This window comes from Pholcus phalangioides, unplaced genomic scaffold (genome assembly GCF_987345545.1).
Source record: "Pholcus phalangioides strain wild (caught in Gottingen) unplaced genomic scaffold, Ppha-v1.0 ptg000017l_1, whole genome shotgun sequence".
Taxonomy (NCBI): Eukaryota; Metazoa; Arthropoda; class Arachnida; order Araneae; family Pholcidae; genus Pholcus; species Pholcus phalangioides.
The window spans coordinates 1,750,817-1,770,707 of NW_028301610.1; the positions used below are offsets into that span (position 1 = coordinate 1,750,817).

General features: G+C 38.5%; 1 protein-coding gene across 5 annotated transcripts in view; it reads right to left on the minus strand.

Annotated features, from left to right (window-relative positions):
• The window catches only part of LOC149072102 (neural cell adhesion molecule 2-like), a 396,536-nt gene that overhangs the window by 204,572 nt on the left and 172,073 nt on the right, over positions 1-19,891 (minus strand). For all 5 annotated transcript variants that reach the window (XM_089247386.1, XM_089247385.1, XM_089247387.1 and 2 more), the window contains one exon: positions 16,933-17,136. In XM_089247386.1, coding sequence (XP_089103512.1) covers positions 16,933-17,136 — 204 coding nt within the window. The remainder of the gene's footprint in view (positions 1-16,932; positions 17,137-19,891) is intronic.

The following is a 19,891-nucleotide window of genomic DNA, read 5'->3' on the forward strand; positions in this document are numbered from 1 at the left end:
TGTAAATACACTACTGCCCCCCCCCCAGAGATAGCAACGACTCAGCCGGTGCAGGACGGGAGAGAGGGTCAACGAGGAGCAGAGAATACAAGTCCCAATAAAAGAGGACAAGTGATCAAATAAAGAGGAAGGAACTTGCGTCATGACACCGAATGCAAGGGAAAAGCCTTGCCAAGGAACTTCCAAGTCAATATATTTCTGGAGCCCAGAATCTGACGACTCAACTGAGGAGGAAGAAAGGCCGACCAGAGTCGAAATATAAGACCCATGGGTCTTTAGGAAAAATGGATCCAAGGTGAATACTGATGGCTGTGAAACATCAAGTAAACTTCGGAAAAAGAGCGGGGAAAAACAGGGCAAGCAGAAGGTGAACACACATAAAGTTCAAAATCGCATCAATCAAGAGATCAAGACCATCTGTCAATTCAACCTCTTGGATTCAGATGGACACAGCACATCTTCGGATGAGGAAAGTCAAAAGACAGGAAAACCCATTTGCCACCGATGTAAGAATGATATCTTGGAAGACGCGATTAAAAAGACTGACGATATATATGCTGGACTGCAAAGGGTGGAACCGCAAGAAAACTTGGAAGCCTATTACAGAGATCGAGTCCAGGAAGCACAGGAGCTGGTACTACGTATGCACCCGGAAAGAGAGAAAATACTCTTCAAGGAATATAGCAGAAATGGGAAATACACCAATGTCTTGCAGATGCTCAGCTGTATTAAGGACATTGTCCTGTCTTCCGGATGCCACAACAATGAAAATCGCTACAATCTTCCCACAGCAGCCAGAAAGAGGGCAAATATGCTGATAACAAAGGTGGAGGAGTGAATCGAGAGGAGCTGTGAACCAAATAAGACCACCCGTAGGCGGACCGACACACAAGAACCAACGAAAAAAATTAGCATCGTACAGCAAGCCATAGTCCAAGCTGATAAGAGCACACAAACTGGGACACAGGAACAAGAACGTACTCTTGGAAATAAAAAGAACAGGGCAGATGTGATCAGCTGAGTAGTAGGACTAGAGCGACCCCAGAAAACGATGAAGTCAACAATGATAAAAATAGGAAGGAGGACAGGATAAATTCATCTATGACTCGAGGAACTCAGGAGATGTCGCCTCTCCCCCAAAGGAAAACGAAAAAAATCTGAAAATGTCATCGTACAAGATGAACTAGATCAGTTTGAAATAGTCGATGAAATCAACGATATGGATGCAACATCCACAGAAACATCACCTGAAGAATTTAAAGAGGTAAAATGTAAGAAACGGGAAAAGAAAAGAAAAGGGAGAAACCGGGTGAGAAGAAGAAGGAAAAACAGGAAAATAATGTCTCAGGAAAACTTCATACTATTCTTCTCATCCAAAATCATAAATCTAAGAAACGAGACATATACTACGAATTTGAAACAATTGTGAACAAATTCCACAGGAAAATATGTCAAACTCGTAAAATTAGTAAGGGTTTTGCAGTTGATTGTTATAAGAACGACACTTGTTTTGAGATTAAAACAGAGATCCTCTCTAGGAAATTAACTAGAGATAATATTTATTCAATGCTTACAGAATCAGCAAATTCTGAGGAAAGAAGCAGTAGTAAACATCCAGCAGTAATACAAAGTATATAACCCTAATGAAAATACCTCGAAAAGAAGTAAACAACCAGTTCAAATACATCAAATAATGAATCTAATGCTCAAAAAATGGGTACCGTTCTTATTTACATAAGAAGACACTCTATAGGTGATGAAACAATCAGCTTAACAAAATTTTTGGACAATTTTGACTCGGAGATAATATCATCCGGTCCAATTAGGAATGGTACTGCAATTAAATGCAAATCTATATAAACTTGTCATAATATCAAGAACAGTTTGGCAGCTCATAGTTTTCTAAGAAATCATGCTATAGCATTTGTCAAGATTGATCAATTCAACCGACAAAATGACAAAACCGTTAAAACAAGATATGATACATGGAATAATCAGTAATATGCGAAAGAAGAATTTTCTATAGATCTGAAAAAAATTAGCACAAGAGATTACGGTACTCTGAGAAAAGACCTGGAAGAACAGATAACATATGCTGGTCTTCAACACCTATTACGACAAATTTATAGATATCAAGGAGGTCTCGGGATTAAATGTACATCATTATACAGCCAAGCGGCCATAAGTAGAGAAATTTGTAATAATTCCAAAACAAAAAATCACCTACAAATAAATAATTAATATATCTTCATCTTTTTCATCGTATAATTTGCATAATGAATAAAGCAATAAAACTTTTGCAGTTTAATGCTAATAAAAGCAGAATAGCAACAAATCTTATTCCCCTTCAGTCTTCTAAAAATGAATGGGATATTCTTATGCTCCAAGAACGTTTTCAGAGAAATTGTAAACTCCTGGAATTACCCGTGTGCGGAAAATTCACCGCCGAAAAATTCACCGACCAACAATTCACCGCTAGGAAAATTCACCGACCAACAATTCACCGCTAGGAAAATTCACCGACAACAATTCACCGCCGGAAAATTCACCGACCAACAATTCACCGCCATGCAATTCACCGCTAGGAAAATTCACCGACCGACAATTCACCGCTAGGAAAATTCACCGACCAACAATTCACCGCTAGGAAAATTCACCGACCAACAATTCACCGCTAGGAAAATTCACCGACCAACAATTCACCGCTAGGAAAATTCACCGACCAACAATTCACCGCCATGCAATTCACCGCTAGGAAAATTCACCGACCGACAATTCACCGCTAGGAAAATTCACCGACCAACAATTCACCGCTAGGAAAATTCACCGACCAACAATTCACCGCTAGGAAAATTCACCGACCAACAATTCACCGCTAGGAAAATTCACCGACCAACAATTCACCGCCATGCAATTCACCGCTAGGAAAATTCACCGACCGACAATTCACCGCCATGCAATTCACCACTAGGAAAATTCACCACTAGGAAAATTCACCGACAACAGTTCAATGCGAGTCAGTTAGCGAGGGAGTGAGCGATTGAGTTACTGAGTGACCCAGTAAGTGATTGAGTGACCGAGTGAGTAAGTGATTGAGTGACCGAGTGAGTAAGTGATTGAGTGACCGAGTGAGTAAGTGATTGAGTGACCGAGTGAGTAAGTGATTGAGTGACCGAGTGAGTAAGTGATTGAGTGACCGAGTGATTGATCCAGTCACCGAGTAAGTAAGTGATTGAGCGGGTGAGTGAGTGACCCAGTAGTGATTGAGTGACCGAGTGAGTAAGTGATTGATCGAGTCAGTGATTGAGCGGGTGAGTGAGTGATTGATCGAGTCAATCTTTAATTCGAGAAAATTTTTAATTTTTATCAATTTTAAAACGAATAAAATCCAGGGCCCACATCCAGTAACGGGGACCCAATACCCAGATATTTAGTGGGGCACCCAGACACTGGATTTATCTCGGGCTTCCGCTGTTGAAAATTCTACAATGTTAAACGACAGAAAAGAATGAGATTCATCCAGTGCCCCCAAAATGAAACGGGACCCCTCACTCGGAAGCCAATGGGGCATCCCCCTGTGAGGGTCACTGCAAATATTCATTTTACCAACGAATAAAATCCAGCCCCCCACCCCTCACGCAATTACCCTTGACCGAATTTGCAAATTTTATGGAGTCCCAGACTGGATATACCTTGGGTTTCCACTATCGCAAGGACCCCTGGAAATGAAACCTTTTAACTTCCCCATGAAGGTATATGTGCAATCCCCCGGGTACCCCGACCCTGTATGTGGGGAGCACTGGTGATATATGTATATTTTACGTATACATACCTCTCGGCATGACCCCCACGAGGGCAGGGCTGACAGGGGCCGGAACGTTTCTTATCGCTTTTTGATATTTTCACACTATAAATTAAGCACAGAGGGGCCCGTGAAAAAGCTGGTTTGGGAGCCCGCCATCTATTTCAGCTTAGGGGACCTGCTGTAGGATGTGGAAAACTCTGGGTACATGCACATTACTTGCCGTAATAAAAAAATGACTCCCGTAATAAAAAAATCGTCACTAATTTCCGTTGCATAGGAAGTATATATATACGTATATAGTAAATATAGAGTACATATACTAGATACGCACTAAGGCGGGATTCCTGAAAGTTCATCACGTGAAATTGCGGGTAACAGCTAGTTCAGCATAAAAAAAATCCATTGGTTACTGATGATCAGCGATGTTTTTTATAACATCAAAGTGATAACAGGAGATGATTTTAAGCATTTTTCTATGGCATCTTGTATTGGGCAACAGCAATTTGTAATTTATACAAATACAAGGCCACAACAGGCAAAATGCCCAGCGAGGTGGCTGAGAAAAAGATGCCCACAATAAATATGGATGTCATATATTTCAAAAATACAGCAACCCGAATCCGTGGCGGTGAATTGTTGTCGGTGAATTTTCCGGCGGTGAATTGTTGGCGGTGAATTTTCCGTAAACCGGAATTACCTGCAAGATGGCCGAGACGGACTTCACTAAATAACAAAGCGGCCATTGTAATAGCTAACGAACATATAATGGGAGCCACAAATGCAAGAACCCACAATTGTATTGCTATAAAGATATCTACTCACAAAGGTGAACTTATTCTTATCTCAGCATACTCATCTCCATACAAAAAGCTCGAAGATACTATTCAAGAATTGAACTCTTTATTTGGTTCATTAACCAATATCCCCACTCTTATATCTGCGGATTTGAATGCGCACCATCAAAGCTGGGGGTATAAAGACAATAATCCAAGAGGATGGTTGCTATTGGACTTTGTTAATGCTCATCAGTTAGTCTTCCATAATGATGGGTCCACGACTTATGAGCACTTCGGAGCAATAAGGGCTCCTGACGTCAAACTTTCTAATTTTGTCTCACCCTTGGATCAGTTGACTTGGAGAGTTCTTAAGAAAGATATATCACGCAGCCCTCATCATTATATAGAAATTTCTATACAAGAATCACCGATACTCAGTTATACGACAAAATTCTCAAATTCTCAACGTAGAATTTATAAATTCTTGAAATCATTAGAAAACGACATTCATCGACATCTCAATAAAATTCAATCGGCTGAGAACAAAAAACAATTGGATCAGTATACTTGCGATCTTTTCAATAATATTGAAGATAAAGGTAAACTTTACCTAAAAGTCAACAAGCAAAGAAACAGGTATTTTGACAATTCGTGGACTAAGGATCTGGAGGTGACCAGGAGAAAAGCTAGAGCCAGTAAAAGAAGATTTCTTACAGCTAATGATGATAATAGGGAAGTTCTTAGAATAATTTTCCATAGAAATAGAGCGCTTTATACTAAAATGCTCCGAAAAACCGAGAGGGATTCATAGAGAAATGTCTGTAGCGCTGCGACCGATCCCTATGATACGTTTTATAAGGCCACTGTCAAGCAATCTTCCCTATCACCACAAATTCTCTACACAACTGATCCAGAGAAAAATCTATCCATTAAGGATTAAGCATTGAGACAATTTCAACTCTTCTTTCTGGAGAAATCAATGATACTTCCAGATGCATCAAATTCAATTAAATCTTCACAACCGAAATCAGATAAAACAACCTGATACCCGGAAAATTTCGTTTCACGAACTTTGGCACATAGCGGTCCATCTCAACAAACGTAAAGCTCCTGGAATTGACTCAATAAACAACGTAGTGCTTTTAGCCTTGCTTAAACGATTTCCAGAGACGTTTGTAAATTTATTCAACAAATGTCTACAACTCTCATTCTTTCCCAGTCATTTTAAGCAAAGCAAGGTTTTATTCTTCTTGAAAAAAGATAAAGATCCCTCACTAATTAATTCATATAGGCCTATACACCTACTCTCTACATTTAGAAAACTTTTTGAGAAGATCTTGCGGCAAAGAATTTCTTCCTTTCTCGATAAATCTTCTGTTTTCAGCCTATTTCAATATGGTTTCCTTCATGGCAGATTGATCGACCAGGCTTTGTTTCAAATGTTAATGGAGATAAATAATTAAAAGGCAGCATAACACTCGTGGTTATTACTCTGGATATTCAGGGAGCTTTTGACAGCATTGATCATCAGATTATTGGTCATAAGATGTCTGAGCTCTCTATCCCATCCAACTTTGTGGACACAATGAAGAGCTTTTTGCAGAATAGAATGGTTCAAATCAACACTCCGCTAGGTCCAGTCTCTCACAAGATGACGAAAGGATGCCCGCAGGCATCACGTTCTGGTCTCCTGTTGTGGAACCTGTTTATAAATGACCTACTGAAGCAAAGGTGGCCTAATAACGTTAGGGTCGAGGCTTATGCAGACGACATCATTGTAATAGCCTCTGGCCCGGCGGTGGAAAGGGCAGGAGCCCTTGCAACGTTTGTATTAAATAAAATCAACGACTGGCTGGCTATTCATGGCCTAAACATACCTTCTGAAAAAAACTAACTTTATGTGGATTTCCTCGAAAAGACCCCCATCTATTAATATTGGTGATAGATTCATCAAAAAGAAGTCTAGTATCAAAATACTTGGAGTACATTTCGACGATAAACTTAATTGGTATCAACACATCGCGGATTTCTCCTTGAAAATAAATGCGCTACTGCCCAGATTCTGGTGCTCAACCGGGAAAAATTGGGGCATTTCTACAGCCATGAGGAGAACCCTTTATCAGACGGTCGCTCAGAGAATTTTGGTATATGGTGAGACTACATGGGGCCTTAGACTGAATAAGGAAGAAGGCTGGATTCCATTCAACGAGGATGTCTTCTTTATATCTTGAAAGCCTATTCAACATCTCCAACTAATGTACTTCAGGTATTAGCTGGCGTTCCACCTCTCTACCTATTTGTGGAATATGAAGCAAACAAAGGAGCTCTCTTCAGGAATAGAAGAGATATTTATCTTCAGGATAGGACTATAGTAGGCCATCAGCAAATACAACGAAAAATCACGGGATGGTCTTCTCATCCATCTGAGTACCCAAATGTCTATCAAATATCCACTATAGAGTCTTCAGCGAATTCTGATGAGCTTATATACAGATGGATCAAAGACTGAAGATGGAGTAGCAGCTGCGTTTATCATTCTCAAAAGTGAAATTATATTATATAAATGGTCTTGTAGACTAAATGACAATAACTCTGTATTCCAGACGGAATTATTTGTAATATATATGGCCATTAAGAAAGCAGAGGAATTACAGGAAACTTGCTCCATATTCTCAGACTTACTTTCATCGATTCACGCAGTTAAAGATCCCTTATCTACACATCTCCTTGCACGGCAGATTAGTTCAACTTTATGTTCTAACCCCAGATCAGTTTATCATGGGTAAAAGCACATAAAGGTACCCGTGGTAATGAACTTGCTGATTAATTGGCAAAAGCAGCAACTAGGAAAGAGACACCGGACTTTTCAGTACTTTTCCCAAAATCATGGGCGGCCAACATTTTTCGTCAGGAAATGATGAATAAATGGCAATACCGATGGACAAATGAGAAGAAAACTGGTCGAAAAATCTATGCCCTTCTTCCAACGGTTAAGTGTAAGTTTAGGAAATGGACCAGAGAAATGATCATCTTCTTCTCCGAACATGGTCCATTTCCAACATATATGGCAAGGTTCCATCGACGAACTGGCAAATGTAAATGCGGAGAAGAGGACACTCCCTTTCATTATGCCAATTCATGCCCACTGACGAAAGATTTTCATATTCGTGAAATGTCTGAAAATACTCAGGCCTGCAAAGTCAATGTCCTCAAGAACACAAATCTTCACGTCAAAATTAAAAGATTGGTAAATTTTATCCAAGAACAAGATAAAATTATCATTCCTAGAGAGGTGGACTTACAAATTACTGCCGAAGAGAATTTTCCGTCGGATTCGGACTCTGATTTTGAACTATAATGTCTTGCACGGAATGTATAGCTAGGTCTATCATACTTTACAGAAAAGTATATGATTCATTTCTTATATATTACTGTATTGAGAATATTATTTTCGAATTGTCATTTTTACTATGTCTATTGCCAACAATGTATGTTTACAATTCTCCATACATATTTTTTGTTTTATATAATTATATAATTCCATACATATCATGCATCATTCATATATTCATATATATTCAGCTTGTTTTGCCTAGTTTTGGTCTGTGAACCAATGGAATTTCCAATATTGAACTGAGTTGCATACCGGATTGAAATTTGATTTTTTGAGAAAGAAAAATGGCAATTCAAAAATAATATCAATGTTTATTGCCAACAATGTATGTTTATAATTCTCCATATATATTTTATTGATATCTTAATATATTATCCTGTGAATTATAATTCTATATATATATCTTGCATCATTTATATATTCATATGTATATATATTCAGCTTGTTATATTTTTTATAATATATATATATTTTTTAAACTGTGATGTTTGACAAAGTCCGTTATATTGATTGTTGTGAATTCCCACTCCTGAACCTCCCCAACATTTATTACTCTATGCCGTGCTGTGCTTTTATGTTATCGTTTTAGGTGGATGATGTAACTGCTCGATATGGAGAGATTCCAGAATAGGATTAGACTGGTTACTTGACCAGCAACTAGGAATTGAGTGCAGTGATGATAATGGTTTAATGCGTGCCGCTGGATGAGAAACGGACGTACGGTTCTTCCCCGTTGATGCGATAGACGGAGAGTGACGGATGGTGTCGTCCTGCTGTAAGTCCGGCGGGAACTTGGGCTGCCGGGGTGTTCTTACTGGTCCTTTGCGTGGGTCGGAAGTCCGGTCATGCGATGCCGGCCGGCGTTCGACCGGTGGTCTTGGTGGCTGGCGGGGCTTTCCTTTTTCCAACATGGCCCAGCCGTAAGGTGATCAGGTTATATCCCACAAGGGACAGAGCGGGGGCCATGTTTGGTGTTTGAATTCACCTTAATTCAGATGTTCAAATAGCCTTGTGTGTCGATGCATCGGATTACGCTATTGGGGGTGTAATCCAGGTGCATCCCGACAAACTCGAGCGAATTAGTTTTTTCCTCAAGAAAGCTGAGTGAGGCACAACAAAAGTATAGCGCCTATGACCAAGAATTGCTCGCTGCGTTCACTGCCACGACACATTTCCAATTCATGCTTGAGGAAAAGAAAATTTGCATACTCACTGACCATAGGCTATTACCGTTTGCCTTCAATCAAAAACCGGGAAAACTTCTTGTCGACAAACACAATTTTCATTCATTTCACAATTTACGACTGACATTCGTTACGTGGAAGGTTCTAACAATCAGGTTGCTGACGCTCTCTCCCGAATAAATGCGATCGAACTTTCCAGTCAAATCAATTACGAAGCAATTGCTCAAGCACAGACGACCGATCCAGAGTTGCTCGAGTTGCAGACGACTTCTTCATTGCAGCTTCAGAAGCTTCTCCTACCTGGAACTTCAGCCGAGTACCGAGAAGCCCACGGATCCACTAACATTCGCAGCACAACTAGCGAACACCATGCGTAATATTGCGCCAATTCCTACTGCTAACCACAATAAACTGAAGGTCTTCATTCATCCAGCACTACAGACATCGACTCACTTATTTGTGCGCAGAGATGCCGTGAAGCCTCCGCTCCAGTGCACCTGTGATGACCCGTTTCAAGTCATGCAGCGGACGCTCAAATACTTCGTGATACGGATGAAAAGGTAAACATGAAACGGAGTCTGCACACCAACTAAAGCCAGCATTTTTGTTGCAGGACCATGTGCTACCAGGAAACTCTCAGCCAATCACAACCAAATCTACCACTCGTAGTGGGAGAAAAGTTTGATTCCCCGATTGCTATAAATCGTGACTCGATTGCTGTAAGTCATTGGTGGGGGGAGTACTGTGGGGGTCTGCCGTAAAAACCCAACAGACGGTAGCACGGATGCTGGCAGATGAGAATAAGGAAAAATACTTTCTTCTCTGTGAGAACACAATATATCTGTGGACACCACCGATCTACGAACGCTAATAGGAGTTCGTTATCGACCGTTGAGTTCGCGTTGTACCATCGGCGCCGTCGCATTTCTCGTTCTTTGCAAATATGTCTTATAAATAATTAATTCATTCCCGCACCGGTCTCGCTCCAAGGTGTAATATATAAAAAAAAATTCTGTATTTTGGTTTTATTTCGTTTTATCACATCGTATTGGTTTACGATTCTTCTTGTTTGTCTCACTTTGTTTTATTTGGAATCGAAGGGAGTTCAGTTTGCACAGGTGAAGAAAAATTGGAGTTGAGCCGAAATTGGTGGCACAGGATAGAAATGATGTCAACTAAGAGAACTTAAAAATGAGATTATATCAGCTTTATGATGGTTTCTTTGTTGTTCTGTTTGTTATTCTGTTATTTATTTATTGTTTCCAAACCTGTGAAAGGCCAGTAAGTTCGTACTTTACTAGTTGCGGACAATACAAAAAAAAAAAAAATGAAATATAAGCAAGGGGGGAAAATAAATAAAAAACAACACTAATAATAGGTTTATAAAAAATCTCCGAACACACAAAAAACAATAAAATAAACACAGGTATAGAAATAAAAGCGCAATATATATTTTTGATGAATTACCAAAACAGAATTTCATTTCAAAATCAAATACTTTCTGAAACTGGGGAAAAAAAGCTTCAATATATCAGCAAAAACAAGAGTCATACACAAAGAAATGCAAACACAGGGGGGAAAAATACGTAAGAAGATGACACTCATTAATAGATTAAAAATAATCCTCGAACGCACACACAAATAAACAACAAAATGAATATATATACACAAATAAAACTCAATATGTGATAAATTAATAAGCATATCACATGAAAAATGATAAAAGATAAAAAGAATTAAGAGAATAAAAAAATCTGTGATATGAGGATGAATACACAAGATCCGATGGCAATTTGTTCCATACTCTTCCCACCCTATAACGGAAGCTGTAAAATCTAGTATTACCTCTTTCAGTTGGAATTTAAATTTGCAATGGATGTCTTATCAGAATTAGTCTGGCAATGGTTTCAAAAAAAGGAGTGTTGACTGATTTGTATAGACCAGGTTTATAAATAAGAATTTTCAAAACATAACACTTGAACAGAACGAATGCCCAATCATCGAAATAGGAAACCAAGGGCCGATCAAGCACCAGGTAAATTAAATTTCAATCAAATAAATTTTTTGAATTTGATTTTTAGTTGAAAATTTTATTTATAAAATTTACTTAATCGTAACTGAGTTACTGGCCCATGGTTTCCTAGTGAAACAAATGAGGATTTCAACAAAAAATAAAAGTTGCGGCATATCTGCTGAAAATCAAATTATTAAATTTTTTTTTATCGTAATTTATTGTTTTATGAAATGCCCCTATATTTCTTAGTAATAGATAAACGACACAGAACAAAAGAATGAAATTCCACCTGAAAGTTGGGAAAAGTCGGGCCTTCATGTGGCCGTTCAGACGTTCAAAAAAATTTTTGCGACGAAAACGAAATATGTTTGACTGTACTGCATCTGACGAGGGTATGAATGAAGAGGCTAATAATTATGTTTCTAATGAAGAATATTTTCTTTGAACTGAGACGAGAGATGTGTGTAAATAGAACTTTAGACAGGTTTTTTTTCCGTTTTATAAAAGTACACATCTAAGCAGTAATCATCGATGAGACTAAAGGCCGATACACACTACACTGCTGTGGCGTGTGACCACACGTTAATGCATGTGATATGAAGTTCCACCAATGAGTCTTCTGTAGGTACGTTCACACTGTGCTGACGCGACGTCTGAATGTGTCGGATTATGAAATCTGACGTAACACGCCTTATTACGTGTCACAAAAAAATCAAATCGTTCAGATTTTCGTCAGTAGTGTGATGGCATGTGAAGACGTCATATTTGTTTTCCTTATTCTCTTTGCTTCGTTCGTGTGATCAATTTTGTTTTTTGTTCGCGTTCTGATTTATTTAAATTTTTTTCGTATTTTCATTTAATTTGTTTTTGCTCGTGTTGATAAAAGAGCAACCGATCGAACACGTTTGGTCAAATTCTCTGCTCTATGACCCTACCCACCGAGAATACAGAAATCAAAATGCACGGAGAAATGTTTGGGACGAGATCGGAGAAAACCATGAAGTTTCAAGTCAGTAAACAAATTATTTATTTAGTCTGAAATTGTAAAATTAAACAAGTGCATTTGAATATGAGAATAATAAATATATACGTTACGGTAAATTTGATGCATGCTGTTATTATGCATAACTGATTATTATATACCTACGAATCGTCTTGTTGAGTTTGATAAATTGCCCTAAATTTATCACTTTTACCGGTGATTATGCATAGTACCCATGAATGAATGAACGCAAGGGGCTCTGCCACCGGACTTATCCCGTTGCCGAGATCTCTTCCAGCCCAGCTTCGTGGCAGAGTCTGGGACAAAGTGAGTACACCTAACAGTCTGAGTGTGTAGCTAGTGTTGTGTTTGATATTTCAGTGCTGCCATCTATAGTTCAAATTGGAAGTGAAGTGAATATTTGTAACGTTGTAGGCCCGTTGCTCTCTGTGGCGAGACTTTTTAACGGAGAGATCGGCTCGAATTCGCGCCTTGAAGCTGGAAACCACAGAAAACCAACTTCAGCCGACCTCCACTGTGGCGCCTGTGGGGCTCGAACCCGGTTCCTCGCGATGCGAGTCCGTCACTATGACCACTCGACCACCACCACAGCGGCTGCATAGTACCCAAGCATCATTGGTAAATTTAATAACTAATAAAAAATTGTAGCTTTTACTGGTGATTATGCATAATAACCATGCGTCGCGTCGTTGGTAAACATGATAAAACGTACTATATGATATACATAATAATTCATACATGTATTGTATCATTATATCGGAATACGATAGTAAAATTTATTATATCGGGCACGATCGTCAAATTTGTTATCATTACATTGGGGTACGATCGTCAAATTTGTTATTATATCGGGGTCTGACTATATTCATCAGACATAACTCATTTGGAATTTTTTTTTGCTGTTTTATCTTATATAAAAGGAGTAATTTCAAAGTTGCTACAAGTGGTAAAAAACTCCATTTGTTGAACTTTGGTTCACAGGTCGGTGCTTTCAGCCAGAGGGCGTCAAAAACGAGGTGCTATGTATACTCTATCACCCACCATTTTATGACACGAGTACGAGCACCCGTCAGAGTTAATAAAATTAATTTAGGTATCATTATTTCTCTAACAAAAAATTCAAGACACGCAGCCATAGGCGGAGATCAGGGTTGGTAAAAAAACCGGTTTTTTTGAAAAAAACCAAAAAACCGGGTTTTTTGGTTTAAACCAGTTTTTTGTTTTAAATAGTATTAACATTAAAAACTATGAAATTTCTGAAAAATCATTCAAACTTCTAATAATTAACTAAAATAAAATGGTTATTAATGTAATTAACACTATTCCCATGCTAATTGATCAATAAATATGTCTTACATTTTAACAAAAACCAACTTTTGCAATTTAATTATTTTTCGCTTAACTCAATGGATTACTGTGTGTTTGAAAATTCTTTCAATGTTATTATTAATCATATAGTATATAAAGGTTTTTCTCCAGTTATTTTCAGTATGCTTAATTAGGAAGCTATTTTGCAAAAAGTAATAAAAATTAGGTGAATATAATGTATTTAATGAAGTATAAATAATGCAGATTAATTAGCAATGATTTACGATATACAGGGTGATTATAACTAGGGTTCTGATTTCAAAACACTGTAAAAAAAAGAACGATTGTCAAAATGACTTGAAAATTGACATGAATATTCCTAAAAAAATGCAATTTTATTTGGTAAAGGGGAAAAAATACTTAAAAATATAAAATTAATGACATCATCCAATATGTGGGAAATTTGCTCGCAGAATGGAAACGATAGCCAGTCATGGCAAAATGATACCTTAATTATAGTATTGCACGATTTCATAATTCATGGAAACCACAAAAAACGAAGAAATTGAACAAATAACTACAACTTACTTAAGAAATGTTAAATATGTTGTCCATCCTGAGGTTGAAAGCACAAAAATTGTTGTTCAACAACAGAATCGGAGTATGCCATGGTCATGATGTGGATGTGCTTGCAGTTCAGCTTTATTAAACCAAACGCCCCCCCCCCCCCCCGTTAATATTCCTGAGGAACTTCTAACATATAGGGAATGTGCTGGAGATTGCAATTCACCAAAGTTTGCAATCTGACCACTGTTTATAACATTTTGAGCTAAACCCACAGCCAGAAGTTGCAAGGGTTAAGGTGCATCCTGTCAAAATGGGTCTTCACCAGCTGCTTTGCTGGTATTGCAATGTGCATCTTGATAGAAGTTCTATCCACACACTGATGCTGTGGAAGTGCTGAAATGATGTGGTTGCACAAAATAGATTATACTGCTGGCCAAGTACAGCATAATCTACTTGGACATTTTGCACTACTTGCACTTTTTTCCCTTTTGCGAAAGAAACTTCTATTGCTTCACGAGTATCCATGCAAATTTTCAAGTCATTCTGATCAGTACTTATTGTATAGTTTTGGAATCAAAACTTAAATTATAATCACCCTGTATATAGCTGATTATTTTTCATAAATATGTGTGTATATCTGTATATACAGTAGAACCTTGATTAACTGGGCTTAACAGTGTGAAAGTATAAAAGAAACAACTACTGAATATTAAGACTGGGAGATATACAGTAGGAGATATGCTACTTCTTATGGGAAGGAAAATGAAAATGTATGTGAGGTAATGTAACTACTAGTACACTGGTCTTTATCCTTTAAGGACAGCTGGTGTCTTTATTGTATTATAGGACCACCTGGCCCTAGCATGATGGTGTCACTACTGTTGCTGCTTCTTTGTGAAGGGAAAAAGAAACCCTGTGATAATACACCACTACATTTAGATGTGTGATGCAATCCTTATTCATGAGTTTGCTAAAGATAGACCATCGGAATGTAGCCAAAGGTTAGAAAATGTTTTAAGAATGAGAAATTTTGGCTTTTGTATATAACTTTAAATAACTAAGATACTTCATATGAAAAATATATATATATTCTGGCCATTTTTATGAAACTTTTTGAAAAAAAACACTATATATACCATCTATAAAAAACAAAGATATACCATCAGAATGTACGCCAAGGATATAAAATGTGGAAAAAATGAAACATTTTGGCTAATAATGAACCAATATGATATTTTTCAAGGACAAAAATTATATTTAGGCAACTTTTATTTGATTTTTTGAAAAAAACCAAACTGGTTTTTTAAAAAAAACCACATGGTTTACCGAAACCCTGGCGAACAACTCTGGCGGATATAGACTTGAAAGTCTGGGGGGGGGGGGAAGGCACGATTATGTCAATTCATATATACACAAATACATTAGATCACAGTCGACTCCAACTTTGACGCTGAGGGAGGGGGCATATCTCCGCCCCATGCGCGCACCAACATTTTTAAAACACTTCCGATGCTCTGCTTTTCGGGTATATGTATTACAGCCGGCTGTTTCGAAGGGTATTGCTGTTCCTATTCCAATCTTAAAAATTACTAGGGATATTGGCAACTAAAGGCCCTTTCCCCTACGATTTTAGATAAAGGTAGTTAATATAGAGCTAGCCGGGCCTCTGACAAGATGGCTAAAAAAGAAAGGTCTACTGCATAGCACCAAATGAACTCTCTCTGGTACCAAGTGGGGTTGGTTATCAATCCGACAGCTGTCACTTCTATCAATTCAATAGACGTTACATGCCAATACGCCGCAAGCAGACGCGAATTTTAGAGTTCGTAGATTGTAAGAGAGAAGGAGGGAGTGTTTTTGTAGTTTGAGTTTGGTTTGTTTATCACTTTGGGTCTCTCTCAAACCTTCGACTATAAACAAAAATATAGTAAAAAAGGAGCAGATGGCCGTCTTGTTATGTTCTGCTCACATCGAAAAAACTGTACCATATAATTAATTTTCTAACGTGAGTTCCGCATGGACAGGTTCAAGTAGTGCACGGCCAGAATTACACTATCAAAGTTTGATAAAAAGTACTTTACAGAACCTGAAAATAGCATTTAAGTTTTATGAAAGAAATTTTCAAAAACTTCTAGTGAAATCCCGGCCTTTGTCAATAAATCATTTTCAGAAAAATCTAAACAGTTGTTCTCAAAACAATAGTATGTATCACGACCAACGCACACAACGGCTACACTTCGACTGATGGTGCTTAGTGGTTGAAACACACTAAACTGACGTGGCGTGATTTCACGTCATGTCAGAGACGTTGTAAATTCTGATTCGTGGAAATTCTGTGACGTGGAAATTCCACGTCACATAATTTGTACGTCACAGAATTTCCACGAATAAGATTTCACAAATTCAACATCGTAGTGTGTTTCGGTCTTAATGCATCACACCAGTGTGCACACCGTATAATGTCTGATATGATATCGCGCCATCTGACGTCACGTGGTTACACGTCACATCATAGTAGTGTGTATCCGCCTTAAGGCTGGGCGCACGCCGGTTAGACAAAGCATGACCGTTTTATAAAAGCTTAGTCATTGGTGTAAACGTTGATTTGTATGTGCGTATCGCTTCAATTTGTACGACTAACGAGTGTGCGTTGCGCCATACAAATCAACATGAACAACAATGACTAAGTTTGTCTAGAACTATCTTGTATTGTATAACCGGTGGTTAACGAGCCTTTTCTTTGATTCTGTTCGAGACAGATTCCCGTTTCATACAGTGTCTGTCTGAGGTTTTACTGTGTGTGTGTGTGTAATCTATTATATATATATACTTCCATAACATGTTGAATAATAAAAAAGTAAGTATCTCATATAATGCTTACAGTTCATATCCACAGTAACTGCTGCATAAGCAGGAATAGAAAAGTTATTGTTAGACGCTTGGCATGTGAATACAGCCATGAGATCATGCCTCTGCAGCGGTGGTACTTCAAGCTCATTTCGAACAACACCATGAGGGGTGACGACGTAAGTGTCATCTAAAAGTACAGTTTCTCTCCACCATGTCACAGAAGGCAAGGGTTTTCCTTAGGGTTAATCATAAAAAACACATGTGTATAAATATACTGAGATACTTTTCTTACATCTCACAAAAAAACCTCTTGACTCTTACATTTTTGGAATAAAAAGCTGTTATTTCATTTTGTAATACATAGATTGCAGTGCAGTTCATGCAGGGAGCAAAAAACATCATTATAAACGATTCAACATTTAATCTGTTGATCATATCAAATATATTTAAATATATAGGGTATCCTGTAAGTCTTAATTAGGTCTTTGTCTCAACAACAGTTTGTCGCAGAGGTATGGTTCCAGTCCAAAAAAATGTTCAAAATGTATTCATAAATCACCCTGTACTACACTGAAGAGCCAAAAAAAACTGGTTCACCTGCCTAATATCGTGTAGGGCCCCCGCGAGCCCGCAGAAGTGCCGCAACACGACGTGGCATGGACTCGACTAATGTCTGAAGTAGTGCTGGAGGTAATTGACACCATGAATCCTGCAGGGCTGTCCATAAATCCGTAGGAGTAAGAGGGGGTGGAGACCTCTTCTGAACAGCACGTTGCAAGGCATCCCAGATATGTTCAATAATGTTCATGTCTGGAGATTTAGGTGGCCAGCGGAAGTGTCTAAAGTTAGAAGAGTGTTCCCGGAGCCACTTTGTAGCAATTCTGGACGTGTGGGGTGTCGCATTGTCCTGCTGAAATTGTCCAAGTCCGTCGGAATGCACAATGGACATGAATGGGTGCAGGTATTCAGACAGGATGCTTACGTAACTGTCACCTGTCAGAGTCGTATCTAGACGTATCAGGGGTCTCATATCACGCCAACTGCACACGCCCCATACCATCACAGAGCCTCCACCAGCTTGAACAGTCCCCTGTTGACATGTAGGGTCCATGGATTCATGAGGTTGTCTCCATACCCGTGCACGTCCATCAGCTCGAAGCAATTGGAACCGAGACTCGTCAGACCAGGCAACGTGTTTCCAGTCCTCAACAGTCCAATGTCGGTGTTGTCGGGCCCAGGCGAGGCGTAAAGCTTGTGAGATGACTGTGTCGTGCAGTCATCAAGGGTACACGAGTGGGCCTTCGGCTCCGAAAGCCCATATCGATGATGTTTCGTTGAATGGTTCGCACGCTGACACTTGTTGATGGCCCAGCATTGAAATCTGCAGCAATTTGCGGAAGGGTTGCACGTCAGTCACGTTTAATGATTCTCGTCAGTCCCGTTCTTGCATGATCTTTTTCCGGCCGCAGCGATGTCGTAGATTTAATTTTTTTACCGGATTCCCGATATTCACGGTACACTCGTGAAATGGTCGTACGTGAAAATCCAAATTTCATCGCTACCTCGGAGATGCTATGTCCCATCTCTCGTGCGCCGACTATAACACCACGTTCAAACTCACATCTCGATAACCTGCCATTGTAGTAGCAGTAACCGATCTAACAACTTTCCAGACACCTGTTGTGTTATATAGGCGTTGCCGACCGCAGCGCCGTACTCTGATTGGTTCCATATCTCTTTATTTGCATACGCATACCTGTACCAGTTTTTTTTGGTTCTTCTGTTTAGTTTTGAGTGTAGAAATACAGCGTATCACAAAAAAAAAAAAAAAAAAAAAAAAGAGAGAGAATGTATATAAAAATCTAAAAAATAAATCAGAATCTAAAACAAATCTAAATTTTTATATTTTGGATATCCAATCCTAAAAAACCCAATTACACAAAAAGTTATTGTCCTGCCTCTCGGGAGGTCAACAGAAAAGTTTCCCGTTTCAAAATGCAGTATTTGTTAAGATATTTGAATTGAAAATTCGGGATAATATTGGAGAAAAACAGCATAAATGAGGAAAAAAAGCATTGTCTGTTACTTTATATGTTGTTCTTTCCCAACTTTTCTCCATTTTTTTAACTCAAATATTTAGTGAATATTACCCTTAGAAACGTGGAATTTTTTTTTTTTTTTTTTTGCTCTCATAAAAAAGAAGAAAAAAGGCCAACAACTTCTTCTAATCGAGAATTTTAGGACAGGGTGTCCATATAAAAATTTAGTAATTTTTTATTTCGTGACACACTGTATTTTCCACTCTCAAACCTGGTACAGAGTGATTCCTGAACACAGTTTGAGCATTTAATTGGAACCGTACCTCTACGACGAACGGTTGATGAGATAAATGCCGAATTCGGACTAACGGGACACCCTGTATATATAAGGTGCTGCTCTCGGGTATGACATTTATTTTTTAAGGAACTGTATTATGTACTAAAATTCAACATTTATTTCTTTGTATTTGTTCCACTTTACTAACACACACTTTAATTTTAACACGCTTTTATTGACATTTTTCGGCACAAAATTTCTTGCTTTTAGTATTCAGTTATGCTATAAAGAAATTTGAATATAAATATTGTGGTTTTTTTTTAAAATCTAAGCCAATTCACGCTGTGAAATAAATACAGAACAGCAGCGATTTCCAAACGTGCTCCGTGATTGCCTGGCATGCCATAGTGAGATCGCTTGCCACGAAATATTTGGAGGACAAAAATTATATTTAACGTAGTTGGCATCGAGAACCAACTGTGATTCGAGTACTCAGCTAGTGTTTATTGGCAAATTTGAATTGGACGAAATCAACCAGTAGTTGTTTTAGCGTTTATCAGGAATACTCCACACTCGCGCGAATCACCGGTAGGGAACTCACCTCCACCTCCTCGCGGTTCAGTGCCGGTTGGCCCTAGACCAGCCAAGGGAGGTGAGTGGCTCCAGACGGAACA